Source organism: Acinonyx jubatus, chromosome A2 (assembly GCF_027475565.1).
Source record: "Acinonyx jubatus isolate Ajub_Pintada_27869175 chromosome A2, VMU_Ajub_asm_v1.0, whole genome shotgun sequence".
Classification (NCBI taxonomy): Eukaryota; Metazoa; Chordata; class Mammalia; order Carnivora; family Felidae; genus Acinonyx; species Acinonyx jubatus.
Window position 1 is genome coordinate 79,630,529 of NC_069383.1, and position 14,834 is coordinate 79,645,362.

The following is a 14,834-nucleotide window of genomic DNA, read 5'->3' on the forward strand; positions in this document are numbered from 1 at the left end:
TAGATGTTTATTTTAGTTACTTCCCTAAACTCCTCAGCATATGTTAAGAAAGTATGAGGAGTCATAACTTGAAAGTTACATATTTTACCTTAAATAGGTCTCATTCATCTTTGGGGCAGTATATTAACAGGACACCCTTAGGTTTCATCCCAGAAAAATCAGTGGTAATGGGAAGCAGTTATTTGATTTTAAATAACAATTATTCTGCTTAAGTTTGGTTGTCTGCTCCTTATTATGGGGGCAATAGAGTTAAGACCAAAATTATCAGCTGCAAACACAGAATACAAACATCATGTGGAAATGTACTTACATCATTGTAACACCTCAGTTATAAACGCCAACTGACCACATAAGTCCAAATGCATTCTGAGCTTTCACTTGAAAAGTCACATGTTACACAGAGTGAATTTGGAAGTGTTCCATGCTTTGAGGTGCTGGGATCAACACTATCTTCTATTATATTTGCCAGCCTTGCTCACATTAGAGTCTGCTTTTCATCTTTATCTCCATTTCTAGTAACATATTTGGTTCTTATTTCCAAATGTTTATAGGTAAAACACAAACTTAGGATAATCTATGATCAATAATAAAAGAGTTTTCGATGAAGTTTTTATTATTTAGCATATGAATATTCATTTGGCTACTTTCAAAGTGGATATTATGTATTCCATGATGAACTCATACTTTCTACTTATATGTATGTAATTTTTAAGGTTCCTTATATGGTTAACAGACCATAACATTTTATTTGAAAGTATTTTGACAGTTTGGGTTTTCTTTTTTTTTTTTCTTTTTAATATTGATATAGATTCACTTATTTAAAAATAATTTTGTGAGGTGCCTGGCTGGCTCAGTCAGGTAAGGGCCCAGCTCTTGATTTTGGCTCAGGTCATGATTTCTTGGTTCCTGAGATAAGCCCTGCATTGGGCTCTGCGGTGACAGCGTGGAGCCTGCTGGGTATTCTCCCTCTCCCTCTCTCTCTGCCCCTCCCCCATTTGTGTGTGCACACATGCTCTCAAATAAATAAATAAACATTAAAAAAATAATGAAAATATTTTGCAAAAACTAAGTCTTTTCTGCTCTGGATTTTTTGGGTAATAAAATTATCAGTTTATGTTCTGATTATCTGATTTTTCTCCCAAATCTTTCATCAACAGGGACAAAAGGCTGAGATTCCTATTTGTTTATAGAAAAACAGTTTCTTTCACAGCACCTGCAGGTAGAATATATAGAAAGGATATAAATGGCTCTGTCCATTTTATTTGTTTTTATTAAAATTTTTTTTAATGTTCGTTTATTTTTGAGAGAGAGAGACAGACACAGAGCATGAGCAGGAGAAGGGCAGAGAAAGAGGGAGACACAGAATCTGAAGCAGGCTCCAGGCTCTGAGCTATCAGCACAGAGCCTGATGTGTAGCGGGAACCAACGAACTGTTTGTGAGATCATGACCTGAGCTGAAGTCGGATGCTCAACTGACTGAGCCACCCAGGTGCCCCTTTCTCCATTTTATTTTTCAAGTGATCTTTTATTTCAAAAGATACAATGGCAGGTATATCTAAACTATAAATAATAAGATATGACTAGAATATCTCCTAAGAACTAAGCATTCTTACCTGTGGGATTTGTGGCTCATTGGGCAGGGAATGCATGTATGGGTTCATGGGTTCAGGATGTCCATGAACGTCCTGAAAATATTTGTTAAATATAGCCACTCCATAAAAGATCTTTCCACCTACAGACGTTCAGTACTCTAACTAATCTTCCCTATTTCGTAGAAATATACTCTGCATTGTCTTTGAGGCTGAAATAATGTTTTGGAGAGGAGGCAGCTTTACTTTCTTAGACTCTATAGAGGTTACTAATGAGCAGAACTGAAGTTTAAAGGCAGGCACCCATCATTATTGGCTACTACTAATGTTTAAAATTCATGTTTAATAAAAAGCTTTATTATCTTTTATTTTTGTTTTATTATTCTAAACTTAAAGCTTATTTTTGCAAAGAAATTTCATCAGTGTGTGCTTTAAGTAATCTTTAATTAATCATATCATTTCCTGTTCCCCTCATCTCTAGAAAAGTCACCTGTGATTAACAATTATCTATACCTTTATTCCACTTTTATATAAATAAATTACAAATAGTTTTAATGAACTGTTATGGAAGACAATCTTTTATTACCCCCCCAAATGATAAGAGCTTTTATAGTTTATTTCATTAGATAATATGAACAAATAATAGGATAATAAGCCCTAAAAATGTTGTGAAAAAGACACAAAAGAAAAGAAATCTGTTCAAGCATGCCTAGCACCCTAGAGGATACCTCAGCCATGCTGACTGCTAGAACTCACTGGTTTTCCTTTTGTTTTACAGAAAGAATGTGCTAATTTCATCAAGGTGCTTAAGGCTTATAATCAGACTCACTTGTACGCCTGTGGAACGGGGGCTTTTCATCCAATTTGCACCTACATTGAAATTGGACATCATCCTGAGGTAAACTAAAGCTGGCTTTTAAAAACTGGTATTTGTCCATGACCCCTTCCTATTCAAATGCTTCATTACTAATTTCTTCAGCTCATTTAGCTTCTGGTTTGCTATTCAGTGGGATCTACTTCAAATTCAGATGCTGTTATTAATTTTAATCTGTGAATGCAAAAAGAATGAGACCATCACTCAACGATAACTATGGAACAGGAGGAAGGAAGGAAGAAAGCATTTGCTTTTGCCCTGGATTACAGAGTCCAATCCATTTTGCATGTGCAGCAGATGTCAGCAGGCTGAATGTGTACTGTTTTCTCCTTCATTTGTATATTGCCAGCTTTCCCCTCCATTTCCATCCTCCGCCAGAAGTGTCTGCCACCCCAGTTGTTTTCTTCTGCCTAGGGATTAAGGAAGGATGCCATACATGTGCACAATGGTCTGATCTCATGTTTAACCTAAATTATTCACATTTGTGTTCTTACTCAACCAAGCTTTCTTTCTCTATTTTGAGCTATAATGTTGGCAGTATGGAAAAGAAAAAGAAATGTTTCTTTAATTGGTTTAATATAAGAGATGTTTTAGTTAGGTAATTAAAGTTAGGTAAGTTTAAGTAACACTAGAGGTTAGGGAAATACTGAAGGGAAAAGTTACGGATATTGAAAGTGGTTCCATGAATTGGGTTACCAGTAAGCCTTCAACTATAAGCCCTTTTGTAATTTTTTGGCACTAAATGCCAAAAAGAACAAATGGTGAGAGCATCATTTGTGACAGAATTTTCTTCCAAATTGGAATTCAGAGATACTCAACAAATAAAGGATTTATTTCTCCAATATTTTTGAAATCCCGAAGATAAAATAGAATTCACACGTGAGCCACTTCTCTGTAGCTATAGATTCTCTCCCTAAATTTTCTTAAGGTGTCCTAAAGTGATACAAAAACGTTCTTTCAACCCAAAGGTTTAGAAATCAAAACAGTCTGTGCTATAACATCTTTGTAGACATCTTAGAGACTATGTGGTTTCTAGACCAAACACAATTATTATTACTTAACTGATGATCCTGGAAAGATGAAAACACTTTCCCAAGGCCTCACCAGTGTAAGTATTTGCTCCTCATCAGCCGGTTCCCCCCGGTCCATCCTTCCTCCTTCTTTCCCATACAAGCACGTATAGTATACTTGCTGACATACCCAAGAGTTTTAAGTAAAAACTAACTTTAAGGAAAGGCCGTTCTACTTAAATTACTTGTTTCGTATTGATGAAATTAGGAATAATTCCTTGCACGTGATCTAGGAGACTTTGTATGCTTGACTTCCAGCACCTCCTGGAGAAATCTCTCCCTCTTTGCTTTTTTCTCATCTGTTCCTGTAGTCAGGCACCCCAAGAGTTAGGCCTGGGGTAATTGCCCCACTATTCTGTACTCTGGAGAAAGCTCTAGAGAACTCCTTCCACATCGTATTACACTTTTTCAGTCTGTCAGGGATCGTGCTGTCCAGACAGAGCAATGGAATCAGGAGAGCTGAGCTCCTAGCACAGATTAATAGAAAAGACATGGGCTGTGAAGTCACATCTGGCTTCTGATCTTGTTCTACAACTCACTAGCTTTGGAGCCCTGGAAAAATTATTTAACATCTCAGACTCTGTCTCATACTATGTAAAACAAAACTGAACAAAACCCCTGTTATCCTCAGTGTCCATATATTGTAAATGAGAGGTTGACTTGTTATCTCCAACTGCCTTCCAACCCTCCTAGTAAGGGCATGACCCACTGACTTTTTTTGTTATAGAAACTCAATGAGTTCTAATCCCATCATTGTTAAACAAGTGTCCCGTGTCCTAGAGTGGAGGACTTTTGTCTGACCTCACTTGGTACTAGATGCTTGATCCGGAATAAGCTGCTTATTTTCTTTGTGTGTCTGTTTTATGTATGGCTGTTGTGAGGGTTTAACATTGTCCAATAGGTAGTAGGTACTGAAAGAATGTTATCATTTTTAAAATAAAAATCTGCATCTCGCTGTTACCGTCTTTCGTGTAAGTGTCAGCTGTTACCGTCTTTCGTGTAAGTAATTGTCATCTTGTACCTCACTTGATCAGATATTGTAAATTACCGCACTGAGCTCCCATTGTTACTAGGTGATTCTGCACTTTATCTTAAATTCTTCCATTTAAAAATTTTAAACTTAGATGATCTTGATGGCCATTTAAATTAAAATACCATTTATTATTCCCATGTTTGTATCATTTTCCCAAAAATACTGATTTTTTTTCTTGAAATTGCTATTTAGGAGAGTTCACAGCATATTGCCTTTATAACTCATTAACTATTCATTGTTCTCTTATGGGTGGGCAGGGAAAATGAAAGGTACAGGTTCTGGAGCCAAGCCACTTATCCAGGAAAGTGGAGGAAGCCATTTCCACCACCGAAATAAATAAAGCTTCCCTTCTAATCTCCTTTGAGGTAGAATATTGGGATGCAGGTATTTTCCTGAGATTCGGAATCTCAGAGCTTTGGAGAGAGGTCCTCCTTCAGAAGCTCAATGACCTTGATTTACATGGCAAATATATTGGGAAATATTGTTCCAGAGTCTTTTAAGTGGTCAGAGGAAAGATGATTATGCAGTCATCTGGGGGAATTTGGGGCGGTCTAGACAGACAATCTAGGAAATTCTGGAAAAGATATTATCAAGATAGCTTGTCTAGACAGTATAAGATTTAATTTTCAAATGCTTAAGCTGCCTTAAGAGAGAATGTGCTTTAAGTTGATCTATACTGGTACTTAAAATCCTACCCTTGAATTTAGACAGTTATGCCGTTTGTGAAGTTGAAGAGACAATGTGTGCTTCATGCCCTTAGGAAAAGAATAACAATGATGGAAAGATTGGAAGAAGAAGGTACAGTGATCAGAACTGAGGCTACAATTGTTGGATTAGCTCTCGTGAAGTTTGAATTTAGTAACTTTTTTTTGCAAGAATGGCTTTTCATATAGAACCAGGACATATCGTTGTCTTATATTTTAGTTTATAAATAGAATGAATGCTTTGCTATTACCTGTCCCATACTACATAAAATAATGAACTAGTATCCTCTTTAAACCTCTGTTCTGCCTTTACATAATGAAGATTATTTCATCATACAAAAAAAAAAAAAAAAAGAAAGAAACATTTTGCTTTTCGCTTTTATTGTGGCCTTTGTGGACATTTTAACATTCAATTTTTTTCTTTGCTGTGTTCTTTCTTTAAAATAACTCATTATCTTACACTGAGTTCCCCAAATTGTTGAAACTCACTGTTAGGAAATGATACAGTGGACTTAGCTTTTCAGATAACTGATGTCACAGAAGTAAAGACATCACTTTGGAAGCAAATCAAGACTCCCTTTGTGATTTAACAGCCTCAGATCTTGCAGGAGGAAATTAGCAGTTGCTTTAAGTAATGATAAATAGTTTGAGGGAAAAAAAAGAGAAAACCTTGCTTAGTCTTCCAGTTAGAAAAATAGGCCTTACTTTACACTCCTAGCATTTTAGCTATTTACACTCCTGAATACTGTATTCCAAAATCTACTCTTGCCATATAGTGAATGTCTTCTGACCACACACAGTATGTCATTGATTACTGTATTAAACAGATTTTCTGTTTCCTGTAGTACAGTTGGGAATTGGTAGACCTATTAATTAACTCGAGTTCTATAAGATATATGTCAATCAATTCTTGGGTATCTGCCAGTGGTTTTTGACACTGCAGATAACTGCCAATGAGGTCACATACTTTATGCACATGTGTGTGTTTATCATAAAAATGCACAGTTCACAGAAAGAGTGATTCAGAGCTAGAGTACAGATGAGTTTTGATTTTAAACTCTCAGTATCCATGCCATTCAAACGAAAAGTGTAAGTCATCCTTACAAGACAGAATATTCCCAAATGGCTCTTAGTATATGGTATTTCCCCTTCAAATTTACATCTGCTAATAACAAAAATGTATGAGTTTCGGACGAGTATAGCTTTTCAAAAAAGTCTCTGGATGCTTTCTCAAATTCCAAATGGGCCTTTTCTATATACCGGGCAGGAAATCTGAAGAAAGATGGACCCAGATGAGAGCTGGAAAATATTAACTCTATAAATACTCTCATAATGTCATGATCTCAATTTATGATTGAACCAAGGGGACATTAAGAAATGCAGTGAAGCTTAATGGCTATCTCCAAGGTCATTTCTGTAATGACAACCCATATATCTAGATATAAAATAAAATGTTTTGTCTGGTTCTTCCCTTCCATGAAGAATAAGACTTTGCTTTTATGCAAAACTTTGAATCAAATGCTCTTAGTAAGAGTCTTCAAGGCCAAAATGCTATTTAAGTGGTAGTTAGTGCTCTGGTGACTAATTTATACATCTATCTAACCTCTTCTTATTGTGTTCTCTCTGTCAATGCATGATGCTGTTTATCCCAGTAGAGCACAGGTTTATTTCTAGGAGGAAATGTACTAAAGCTGAGAAATTTAGATGTCTTGGTAAAACAGTGAGGAGTTACTTTTGGGTAACTCTTTCTGTCTTTCTTAGATTATACAGTGGAGTCTGAATTTACTTTTTAGTGGACTAACTTAGGTGGGAAAAGTCAGGATTCCTTGGAGATTTCTTCTTGGCTACTCATTATTTCCACCAGAGGCAGTGTGTTCCTCATTTGCACCACTGACTGAGTAACATGTTGTTAGAGCAAATCCATTATGATTTCTAGGTCTCTCTTTCCTAATATTTCAATACTTGAATCATGTTGGAAGGTGGACCTTTATAAGTTACCATGCTGAATAAATAGTACCACCATTTATATTGCAAATTAAATTTATTATTTTTTTATTTAATAATTTTTTTAATGTTTATTTTTGAGAGAGAGAGAGAAAGACAGAGTGGGAGCTGGAGAGGCACAGAGAGAGAGGGAGACCCAGAATCTGAGGCAGGCTCCTGGCTCTGAGCTGTCAGCACAGAGCCTGATGTAGGGCTAGAACTCACTTGCCATGAGATCATGACCTAAGCTGAAGTCAGACACTTAACCAACTAGGCCACCCAGGTGCCCTCTTGGAACTTAAATTTTAAAACACTCTTATATTTGTATTTGAGCAACAGAATCATAGTTCATAAATTCTGAGTGAACTTAACAGCTCAGCAATATATTTTTCATGAGCTATTAACATTCTAATTTCTAAATATTATCAATAAGACAGTTTCTCAAAATTAATAGAACTAGTAGTTAAATGAGGTAGTAGGGGGACCTAAGTCATGATTAGAAACAAGGTTAGAAAAGAAAAAAGTTCACAAATGATTAAAAAAAAAAAAAAGTGAGAGAGAACCAGAAATCCCCCTCACCCTGTTTAAAATGTTACAAATCACCGTTTTGTTTTTTGACTTGTTTGCTCTAAATATGTGATATGAAAACACCATAGTAATGACATTAATATTTTACCTTCTACCACATATTTGGTTCATTTGAAAAAAAGATTTTTTTCCTCAAAGTATTTCACTGTGTTTTATTCCTAAGAACAATGTCAGATAAAAATGGAAATGTTAGCATTCAATTCTTAGGGTATTTAGTCTCATGTTTTATCATATCTGGTTTACCTACTGCCAGAAAAATAATTTGGACCAAATTAAATAGTTTTCTAAAGGCCATCCATATTGGTTCAATGACGTCATTGTCAATTACTTCTTAAAAGTCTTTAATGTACTCAGTTTTTGAATCACATCTTCATTCGTAATCAAAATAGGTATAAGGACTGACTCGTATACAGCATGTTAATCAAAATATTTTTTCTTCTCCTGAACCCTCAAGAGCTAGTATGGATCGAAGACCTTCCACTTATTCGATCTAGCCAGTCACTGGAGGTATAGACTACCCAAGTTGCTCTTTCTCCTATCTATGTCTTTTTGATTGATTCCTCTGCACTCATTCCTCATATGATCTATTTTAAGAAAAAATACCCATAAAAACTTTTAATTTGTTACCAATATTACATTTTACAGTAAACATGAAGAGTAGTACTAAACCCTGTTGCCTTAAGGAAAATAGCAGAGTAGGCTTAGACTGAATTTCCACAGATCAGAATATATTTGCCTTCTCTTGCAGTGTTTCAAATAGGTATCAGCAAGTTATCTTGCAGATTTGTTGCATATGGTTCACTTTGATGATAATCTGAAAAAATAATGTAATTGCATACTAAATTATTTGGATAACTACCTCATAATCATTTAAGATATTTGTTTCTTTGCTTGGGGATTATGATCATGTGAGTGTCAAGAATACTCCTTTAATTTTCTTGGGCTAATGAGAAAGAAACAAAGGTTGACTTGATATGCAAATGATGTATTCCTGCCAAGAATAAGGCAAAGTAAGGTCAGAGTGGACTGTGTGAAGGAAGGTTTTGCTGTGGTTGAAAGAGAGAAAAGTGGTTAGAAAATTCAGTCACTCCAGAGCACAGAGGAGGGTTGGTCTACCAGACCCAAAGACTGTAGCTTCTGGACACTAGAACCATGTTCATATTGTAAGAAGGTATTTACTTTTTAGAACACACAGGGGTATCATTATCACTTTGCATTACTATTGCAAATTTTAATTGTGTTCCCTAGTTTTGTTGGTACTTAATTTTAATCATGAAGAACATCTAATTCCACAAATTTACTTACTTTTAGGAAATATATGATAGAAGGTAAACCTGACAGTACAGTAAGAAGATAACTTGTGGTAGTTTTTAAGCAGATAGTGTCCCCTCTTCTCTGTGTTCACATCTGAGGACGCTCTCCTTGCCCTAGTGTGATGTCCCCTGGTCATGGGCTCCTCATGGCGCTCAGCTGCTCCAGACTTAACACATGTGGTTAATTTGGACAGGATGAGAGCTGGGGAAGTAGAAATAACAAAGGCTGGTGATGAGAATCAGCGTGAGGTGATGAGAACAGCACTGAGGTGAAAAGGAAAGACATAATGAGAAAACCAGTACTTTTGCAATAGAAGTTTTATTTATTAAATAGATTTGAGTAGATACTAGGCATAATAGAAGCATAACATTTATATCTTAAGTTCTTTAGATTTGTAGCTACATTTCTGCTCACTTGCTACAATCAATGCCCAAATGACCTTGGAAGCAATTTGTATTCAGATGACTAATTTAATAGAGATAAACCTGACTTTACTAACAATATAGGAAACATTTTTCCTAAGCCACGTCCTCATAATAATAGTGAGGAATATAAATAAAAATGTCTGCCCCCAAAGAGCTAACATACATGTAAATCTCTAACTTAAACATAGGTGAAACATCAGCAATAATAACAGTTATATTCCCAACAACTAACACTTATTGAGGAATAAGTGCTTTGAATTTGTTACCTCATTCATTCTTCACAAAATCTGATGAGCTAGGTACCCTTATATTCTCATTGTACGCTTGAGAAAGGTAAGGTTTTCATGGGTATTTTGTAAATGTACCTGAGGCAAGCATCCTGTTCAGTGGTTTGTGTCTGAGACCACAACATGCTCCTTTCAAAGGAAGTTACTAACAGCATGTAGTGGAAGAGGAGTGATGAAGTCATTCATTCTAATTTAGAAGACTAAGTTAAGGATTTTTGTGTTGTATTTATTTTATATTTTGAAAATACTCAACAATACTTCAGATTCATTGCCTAGTTTGAACAGGTGATGACTGTAAATAGGGGAATTCATGAAGTGAACAAAGGCATTCACATTTCAGTTGGATTTAGAAAAATGAGTGAAGTATTGATAGTTGTGAAAGATAGTCGAGACTAGAAGGGCAGAATAAAAGGACAGAGTCATAAATGAGGAAATGGCAAATATCCCAGTGTGCAGAGAGTATAGTGATTTCAAAAAAGAAGGCTGAAAAATTAGGATCAACTTGAATTTGGGGAAGCCAGTCAAGAGCAGTATAAATTTTTTGAAGAGACTACTATTATCGCTATGATTGGCTTTAAAACATATTTTCATGTAAACACATTTTTGGCATAAATGTAATTGGGAGGGGGTACGGAGTGATGAATGGACATATAGCTGTGTCCATTTTGGGAGTGTGGCAAACGTTTGAATGGTGACATGATGAGAGCCTAAACTGATATTGAGTGAAAGATATTAAATATATTTAAAATCCTTACAGGAAAGTAAAAATAAAAATAATATCCAAATCTCCTAAGCTACTAGGTGAAATACAGTTGAGAAGAGGACACTGTTTAAATTCTCCAATAAAAAATGCTTTTCCAATTCCTTTGGGATAATTAGAGAAACATGTTTTGTAGCATATTGTGGTTCATGCACACTCAATTTTCACTTCTAAGTCTACAAATAAGCTGAATTTATGTTGTGCATAAAACATTAAGCTATCATATGCAAAGTTATGTGAATTTCTCACCCATAGTGTATCTCACAAAAGCATGATTTCTCCAAGCTTGTAAATCCAGAGAATGCTATTTTGTGTAATGCATATGTGAAAGCAATTCAGACACATTGTTTAAAAAATAAAAATAAAAAACAAACAAAAAACAACTAAATAGAAAGAAATAAAATATACAGTACTTAGAAACAGTGATTTTAATGAAAAATCTGAGCTTTATTTTTAATTACATTTTTACGTTATAACTTATTCTGTGAAATTTTTATTAAAATGATACATCTGATTTATCCTTTGTTATTCTGTTCAGTTTCTCTCCTGCTACAGCTATTCCCCATGATTTTTTCATTATGTGTATTAATATTAATGCCTGTCATTGTTGGGATACTTGATGACTTTATCAGTATTTTATAGCAGTTTATTTTCACAACTCCGTGATGAAAGTGTTGTCTCCATTTTTTAGTTTGGGAAACTGAATTTTAGCGTGGTTCATCATACTTCTATCACACAACTAGTTAGTCTGTTGCCATAACCATCCTAGCATATCGCTTTTCGGTAACGTAAATCTTATGTCTGATATTGTACCACTTATACTTTATTGGAATGATGCTATACATCATGTTTTCTTTAATTTTTTTTTAATTGTGATAAGAATAATTAACATAAGATCCACTGTCTTAATACCTTTTAAGTGCATAGTTCATTATTATTAACTATAGGCGTAACACTGTACAGACGACCTCTAGAATTTAGTCATTTTGCATAACTGAAACTTTATACTTGTTGAGCAGCAAATCCCCATGTCCCCTACCCACAGTCCCTGACAACCACCATTCTACTCTCTATTTCTGAGACTTTGGCTATTTTAGGTTCCTCCTTTAAGTGGAATCATAGAGCATTTGTCCTTCTGTGATGGTTTATTTTATTTAGCATAATATCCTTCAGATTCATTCCAGTGTTATTTGCAGTAGCTAAGATATAGAAACAACCCAAATATCCATCAACAGATGGATGGATAAATAAAATGTGGTAGATACATAAAATGGAATATTATTAAGCCTTAAAAAAGAAAGAAAGCCTGCTATTCAACAACATATACTGTGTGTTCATTAATACTCAGGTCTAAAACCTCTCAAAACGATGAACTGCAAGTGAAATGAATTATAGCTTGCATTATTGGAAGCCTCTTGAAAGAAACATTAAGTTCTTTGTATTAAAAATGTGACAGTGCCTGTCATCTTGGTAAAATTTCATGGCAGTGATAAATTCATGGAATCTTTTAAAAGATATGGTAATAATATAATCAGGGAGTCATGTTTCAGTGAAGGAAGTGCTGGGATACCTCACAGAAACATACTTTTCTGATTCTACTAATTCTGTCTCTGTGTAATCTTAATATTGAGCCAAGATAAACAAAGCATACCTGCTCGTGCTTCTACTCAAACACACAGGAGAGTGGTAGTATGTTTTATAATCAAGGAGAATTGTAGTTCTTTTTCATCCCAAAGGGAAATGCAGAATCTGTAGCATTAATAGCAATATATTTTAAATAGAATACTTAAAATATAAAAAAATAAAAATTGGTTTTCTCTCATTTAAAGTTAGCAGTGAAACATGTCCTCTTTTTCTTAATATTTTGATTATGTACTGTCTCAAGAATATAGAGAAATCTGGATGCTGATCTATATAAAATTCTAGATTCTCTAATAAACCAAAAATATGTAATTTATATGGCAAATTATCAAAAAACAGAAAATTGGCAGTTACTATTCTGTTTCTTAATAAATTGTTTCTTTTCAATCTACTTATGCCTATGAAGATAGTGAATATTAATGTACTTGAAAAAACTATCTTTTTTACTCAAATTTAATTTTGTACTTAAGAGTCTTTAGAAATTCTGGCCAAAACAAATGCATTTAGAGAAATGTAAATTTACATGAAAGGACATCCTTTAATCACTGTCTAAAAACTTGGCCAGCATAAGCCTTGAAATTTTGTTTAACACAATTGCTTCTGTCTTTGCATATTTCGCCCTTACACTTTAGTAATTTAAATCTATTCCTTTGTAAGTGATAGAAAATTTGGTATCAGGGTCTGTGCACAGTTTTTGAGATTTGTACATTTACATGCAGGCAATATAGTTTCAAATTGTCAGAAATCAAACTGTATAGAATGACTACTTTCCATTTTTATTTTATTTTTATTTTCCAGTCTGACATTTTAATTCAATTTTGCATCTTTGGTCACTGAAAGCAATCTCAAGAATTGCTGAGTGGTTAAAAAGGGAGTCTAATGGGATCTAAAATCAATTCACAGGTCTGTCACTGATTCATTGTGTGACTTTTGCTGCCACCGAAATGACATTAAATTGGTCTCCTCAAAATTCACACCTCAAGATTTCTCACGTGATAAAAAAAATAGTTACCTAGAATGCATTATGCATATTCACTTAAGAAAATAGGTTAGTGATTAAATACAGGACTAGCTTCTATTTCAGCAAGTTACCTCACTTGTGATGATCACAAAGCTTTACACAGAGGCTAAAAGTCTGAATCTTTCTAATGTTGCAAATGGGGTTCTGTATACATGCCAGGGTTCAAGCTCCTTTTAAGTGCTTCTATCATGGCAAACTTTTTTTTCTTTTGATTTACATTTTGTTGGCATTTAATAGCTGTCTTAACTCATATTTAAATTACTTAACCTGGAAAGGATGAATATTTAGTGCCCCACATTTCTTGCCCTTTGCTGGCCTAAATCTTGGAGGCAAATGTAAGATTTGCCATAAGGAATACCTTTTCTTTGTATTATCTCATGCTAGATAGCAATTCTAGCTAATACCTTGACACTACATCAAATTTTTGCTAACAGCATTATGGAATTTTTTAAAATTCATGCTAAAATTCCATAGTCTCTTAGACGTAAGTAAAAGTCTTTTTTTCCCCTAGAATGAGGTGTAATAACTCACCTGACAGATGGATAGGAAAAGATGATGTAAATGGTAAGCAAAACATAACCATTTTTACAGTGCGAACATCTAGAAAACTAGAAGTGAACTGACATACCCTTGTTTATAAAGTACATCAGAGGCAATCAGTAGTTTCCAATGTCTTGATTAAAATCAACTTCAGGTAAAAAAAAAATGAAATGAAGTGTTTGCTGTATGAATGCATGAATAAAAAAAAAATAAGTCACATTTACTTTTCTACTTTGCACTTAACAAGTCCAAAACTTTACTAATTTCCTAAGACAGAAATAAGAAGTATATTTCAACTATGCTGCTGAGAAAAAGATATGATCTCGGAAGATTTTAGTACCAGAAATTAAGTTGGAAAATCTGATGTCTACGTTAACTACTTCAAGCTAGTACTATGCTGAACACAGAGCTGAGCACTATCTGATGTCTCACTTAAAAAAATTTTATGAAAGAATATTATATCCAGAGTTAAACTGGGACCACATTTCCGTGAAATTCTTATTCAAAAATGCATGTTTATGAAATACCAAAGCTTACCATTAGCATGTAGCTCATCTAATTTCTATCCTTCATATTTAATATAGGAAATTGAAGCTCAGATTGCTTCTAAAATATGATGGCTACTTAGCGGCAAAAGCTGAACTTAAACTCAGTTCTCCTGACAGCTAATTCGGATTCTTTTCTAGTTTGCTCTGCTGTCTTCACTCTCATTGCCAAACATGTAAAAAAAAAAAAAAAAAAAGCCATGAAAAAATTTTCCATGGATGCCAAGCTTTGTATCAAGTTTTTGTTTCCAAAATTAAAATAAATCGAATAACCTTAGATATTTATTTTTAAAAATACAGTTACCTTTTACTTTCTCTAGGGGCTCATGGTCTGATTATAAACATTAGCAAGTAATTTCAGAGAAGAATTGTATGGTTTCTTTCACAAAAATACTATTTCTTTATTGAAAATGGGTCATTTGCCTCTTTAAAACAGATAAAATTTGAACATTGTTTCATT

The 14,834-nt window shown here is 34.3% G+C and overlaps 1 protein-coding gene across 2 annotated transcripts in view; it reads left to right on the forward strand.

Moving 5' to 3' along the window:
- Window positions 1-14,834, forward strand: part of SEMA3A (semaphorin 3A) — a 209,683-nt gene that overhangs the window by 73,284 nt on the left and 121,565 nt on the right. For both annotated transcript variants that reach the window (XR_008296879.1, XM_015068616.3), the window contains exon 4: window positions 2,368-2,487. Coding sequence is in view for 1 of the 2 variants with exons in the window: in XM_015068616.3 (XP_014924102.1) it covers window positions 2,368-2,487 (120 nt within the window). In the remaining variant the exon portion in view is untranslated. The remainder of the gene's footprint in view (window positions 1-2,367; window positions 2,488-14,834) is intronic.